The sequence below is a fragment of the Argentina silus genome, assembly GCF_951799395.1.
Source record: "Argentina silus genome assembly, chromosome: 6".
Classification (NCBI taxonomy): domain Eukaryota; kingdom Metazoa; phylum Chordata; class Actinopteri; order Argentiniformes; family Argentinidae; genus Argentina; species Argentina silus.
In genome coordinates this window covers 2,146,436-2,151,435 of record NC_139660.1, presented here as the reverse complement: position 1 = coordinate 2,151,435, position 5,000 = coordinate 2,146,436, and the positions used below count along the sequence as shown (strand labels likewise).

Sequence of the window (5,000 nt, the reverse complement as noted above, 5' to 3'; positions counted from 1 at the left end):
CCAGGATGCTGCTTCCCCCGTCGGGTACTCTGCCCCCGGCCGGGCCCCTGTCGTCCCACCACCAGCTCCAGCTGCTCCAGCAGCAGCTCCAGCAGCAGCAGCAGCAGACCCAGGTGGCCGTGGCCCAGGTAGGACTCGCTCACAGGGCACATCCGCACCCCGAGCATATTAGTTTTGTAAAAACGTTACGTTAAAACTGGGTTGGTTGGGGGCGCTCAGTGGCGTAGCACACGAAGGCGCATACCGTATCATCGCAAGGTCCCTGGTTCGATTCCGGCCATCGACATATCCTGCATGTCATCCCTCTCTCTCTCTCTCTCACCCATCCTTCCTGTCAATCTCTACTATCTCTATCCCAATAAAGCAGAAATGCCCTAAAATACAGAACCAGTCAAAAGTTTGGACACAACTTGCCAAGAGTGTGCAAAGCTGTCATCAAAGCAAAAGGTGGCTACTTTGAAGAATCTAAAATATAAAACATATTCTGGTTTGTTGAACACTTTTTTGTTTACTACATAATTCCATATGTGTTCCTTCATAGTTTTGATGTCTTCAATATTAATCTACAATGTAGAAACAAATAAAAATAAAGAAAAAACATTGAATGAGAAGGTGTGTCCAAACCTTTGACTGGTACTGTCAAAAAAAAAAAAAAAAAAACCTGGCTTGGTTATTGATGGATTGGTGTATTTATGCGACTGACGCTGTCGTGGGTCTGTAAGGCAGCACAGTCCATCTGATTGGTGCTCATCACCGGAATGTGATGTAATGTAATAATGTAGCCTGCAGCAATGGTCTTTGGTGGCCACAGTGTGGGGTGTGTGTGTGTGTGCGTGTGTGTGCCCGTGTGTGCGCATGCATGCGTGTGTGTGTGTGTGTGTGTGTGTGTGTGTGTGTTGTAACAGATGGTGTTTATACTGTGGGTGGATTGTTAGGCCTTGTTAGAAGTCCAGTGTGATGATGATAGTTATTCTCATTACCATAACAACTGGTGTTTTAATCCTGCGTGTGTGTGTGTGTGTGTGTGTGTGTGTGTGTGTGTGTGTGTGTGTGTGTGTCTAGGTGTGTATGTCCTAATGGCTAATGTGTTGTTGTTATTGCTGTTTTTTTCTGTCTGCAAATATGAATCCTCATCATGTCGACCAATATGCATATTTACTAAACATTGATAATATTGATATTGATCGGCCATGGATATTCTCTGGCTGTTACCATGACACTACAGTGCTGTGCTTTAGCTTCATGTGAGTAGTCTACAGTGCTGTGCTTTAGCTTCATGTGAGTAGTCTACAGTGTGAGTAGTCTACAGTGTGAGTAGTCTGCAGTGTGAGTAGTCTACAGTGTGAGTAGTCTACAGTGTGAGTAGTCTACAGTGTGAGTAGTCTACAGTTGCAGTGAACTAATCAGAACTCATAGGTCAAACACTCACTCACACTTACTGCTGAATCAACACATACTCTCTCTCTCACACACACACACACGCACGCACGCACGCACACACACACACACACACACGCACGCACGCACGCACGCACGCACACACACACACACACACCTGTCATTGAGTTAGCGCTTTGAGACCAGAGGCGGCAATTTCACAACTGAGCTAACCCTATTTATCCAGACGTCCTACACACACACACACACACACACACACACACACACACACACACACACACACACACACACCGTCACCCCGTAGCTGAAGGTAGCTGACCCAAAAGTGTCCTAGGCAGTTTAACAATGAGATGTTCCATTATTTGGGGAGGCAGGGGGCCTGATTTAGCTGTCGCCTGAGGTGAATTTATGTTACTGTCCTATCATTGCGAACCTCTTTTAAACCCTCTTCCACTCTAACTGACCACTTTCCCACAGCGTGCCACCGTCTGCCATGGCTTACTAGCGGCCAGCCGCGGCTCAAGGCTCGGTGCTCGGAGCCCAGTGAACAAGCCTGTCTGTTTACGTTCTGCAGTTGTTATGGTGGCATGTATGGACGCCTAACCCTTGGTACAGCCTAAGCCTAACCCCTGGTACAGCCTAAGCCTAACCCCTGGTACAGCCTAATGCCTAACCCCTAGTACAGCCTAAGCCTAACCCCTGGTACAGCCTAACGCATAACCCTTGGTACAGCCTAAGCCTAACCCTTGGTACAGCCTAACGCCTAACCCTTGGTACAGCCTAAGCCTAACCCTTGGTACGGCCTAAGCCTAACCCTTGGTACAGCCTAACGCCTAAGCCTAACCCTTGGTACGGCCTAAGCCTAACCCTTGGTATAGCCTAAGCCTAACCCTTGGTACAGCCTAACGCCTAACCCTTGGTACAGCCTAAGCCTAACCCCTAGTACAGCCTAACGCCTAACCCTTGGTACAGCCTAACGCCTAACCCTTGGGTGTGTAAATGTGGACTGGAAGTTGTAGAAAGTGCTATTCAAATCAATGTGATGACACAGGTGACAGACACAGATTACAGACAGGTTACAGACACAGGTTACAGACACAGAAAAGTGTACTGGAAGTTGTAGAAAGTGCAAAGTTCAAATGAATGTGAAGCTGCAGTTACAGCTCGCTCTCTTGGATTACGCTCGCCACCCACCAAGTTCGCTCGCCAACGAAAGCACGAAGAATAATCCCGCCCTCGCTCTAAACCACGCCCTGTTTAGCCCCGGTTGGCCCCATAAGGACCAGGGGGGGGAGAGGAGGCTAGAATCCAGAGTTTTAAGCAGCGAACAGGCCCGGAGTAAGCACCGTTGAAGGCCCGGAGTGACTGTGGAAAAGCAGTTGGCCTGGGCACACCCAGCGTAAGGCTTCTGAGTGCTCAGAGACTGTAGAGAGCTCACACTTCAGTTGACTCCAGAGAGAGTTTGGCTTCTTCCCTTCTGTCACCAGCCTCACACCTGGGTCTGCGGAGGAGAAGGTGGTTCCTCAGTGATGGCGGTGTCACTTTTGAGTTTGCATTGTGACTGCAAAGTCTCTCTTTCTCACACACACACACACACACACACACATGCAGACACAGACACACACACACACAGGCACAAACGCACACTCTGTGATGTCACTCCCCGGTTGACTCCCACAGTGATGTGCAGAATCATTGAAGACAGCCATCGGAGCTGATCGTAACACCACACACACACACACACACACACACACACACTCATTCACACCCGCTTGCTTGGCTGTGTCCATGATTCCCCCGTCAGATGAGATGACAGCTGGGTTGTTTTTGGTGTTGAAAGGATGAAAGAAGGCTGTTAATACTAATTAATACAAACAGCAGCCATGGACAGACAGACGGGGAAATAACCAGGCAGCAGATATTTACGTTATGTTAATCTCCCCACCCCCCCCCCCCCCCCCCCCCCCTCCTCCTCCCAGCTCTAGCCTTTAGCCTCATTAGGGCTCCTTGTCTCCCCTTGTCTTGTTTGAAGCAACTAGTCGTGATGTTCTTTTCGTCCGTGTTCAGGTTCAGAAGTCAGTGAGGAAGCCGGAGCTTACAGAGTTGAGGCTCTTATCCTGCTTAGCTGTGTTTAAGACCAGCACACTGATCAATAATGCCTTGCACGGCATCAGGGCCCACCGTGGCCCAGGGCGATGCTTAACTCCTCCTTAATGAGAGCTGAGAATTACACACCCCTCTCAAGAGTTAAACAGAAGGAAGTTGTTTAAGCTGATTATAAAAGTCAACATGTGCAAATATTGAGTGTGTGCGTGCGTGCGCGTGTGTGCGTGCGTGTGTGCGTGTGAGCGTGTGCGTGCGTGTGTGTGTGTGTGTGTGTGTGTGTGTGTGCGCTCATGCAGAACGTCCTCCCTTACCCGTCTGTCCCTCGCCCAGTCGATTGCCCTCTCAGGCTGATTTCACTATTGACTGTGGAACTGGCAAAGAAGTAAAGGATTATCTCTCTCTCTCTCTCTCTCTCTCTCTCTTTCTTTCTCCCTCTCTCCCTCTTTCTCTCTCTTTTTCTCTCTCTCTCCCTCTTTCCCTCTCTCCCTCTTTCTCTCTCTCTCCCTCTCTTTTTCTCTCTCTCTCTCTTTCTCTCTCTCTTTTTCTCTCCCTCTCTCTCTCTCGGAGGAGCCAATTCAGAGGTGCCACGGTGGGTCAAGTGCATCACTTGTTCTCACTCCTCAGTGACAGAGGGAGGGGCTGAATGGGGCATTCACCCAGTTCGCCTGGTAATACGCCAACTTCCTGAGATGAAAACGCGACAAAGAGCTGAGAGACTTCAGCCTCACTGCTCTCCTCCCTGCTCTCCTCACTGCTCTCCTCACTGCTCTCCTCCCTGCTCTCCTCACTGCTCTCCTCACTGCTCTCCTCCCTGCTCTCCTCACTGCTCTCCTCACTGCTCTCCTCACTGCTCTCCTCCCTGCTCTCCTCCCTGCTCTCCTCCCTGCTCTCCTCACTGGTCTCCTCCCTGTTCTCCTCACTGCTCTCCTCACTGCTCTCCTCACTGCTCTCCTCCCTGGTCTCCTCCCTGGTCTCCTCCCTGCTCTCCTCACTGCTCTCCTCACTGCTCTCCTCTCCTCACTGCTCTCCTCTCCTCACTGCTCTCCTCACTGCTCTCCCTGGTCTCTGACTGGAACTTTCCACTGTTGCTGAGGAGTTTAGAGGCCACACAGAGGAGCATCCCACTCATTTAGGGCTGAGAGGGATCGTTAACAAACTCAGACAAGTGTGAATAGTGCTGTTTGATGAGCAAGGATGAGACTCCTGCAGACCTTGTTCTGTCAGCGGGTAATGAGATTGCCGGAAACGCACGCGGACGCACACACACACACGCGCGCGCGCACAGGCACAGGCGCGCAGACACCTGTACTCAAATACACACACATACAGGCACATGCACAGGCACACATACACACTCACAGGCGCACACACACACACACACACACACACGCAAGCACACACACATGCACAAGCACACACACACACACGCACGCAAGCACACACACAGGCTTTTCAAATAGAATCCTTATCATTTCGGCAGCGTTTAATTTCCTTCC

The 5,000-nt window shown here is 50.3% G+C and overlaps 1 protein-coding gene across 2 annotated transcripts in view; it reads left to right on the top strand.

Moving 5' to 3' along the window:
• Positions 1-5,000, top strand: part of LOC310806187 (carboxyl-terminal PDZ ligand of neuronal nitric oxide synthase protein-like) — a 118,677-nt gene that overhangs the window by 87,647 nt on the left and 26,030 nt on the right. For both annotated transcript variants that reach the window (XM_083672207.1, XM_083672206.1), the window contains exon 8: positions 1-128. This exon is cut by the window's left edge and continues 34 nt beyond it. In XM_083672207.1, the coding sequence (XP_083528333.1) occupies positions 1-128 (128 nt within the window). The remainder of the gene's footprint in view (positions 129-5,000) is intronic.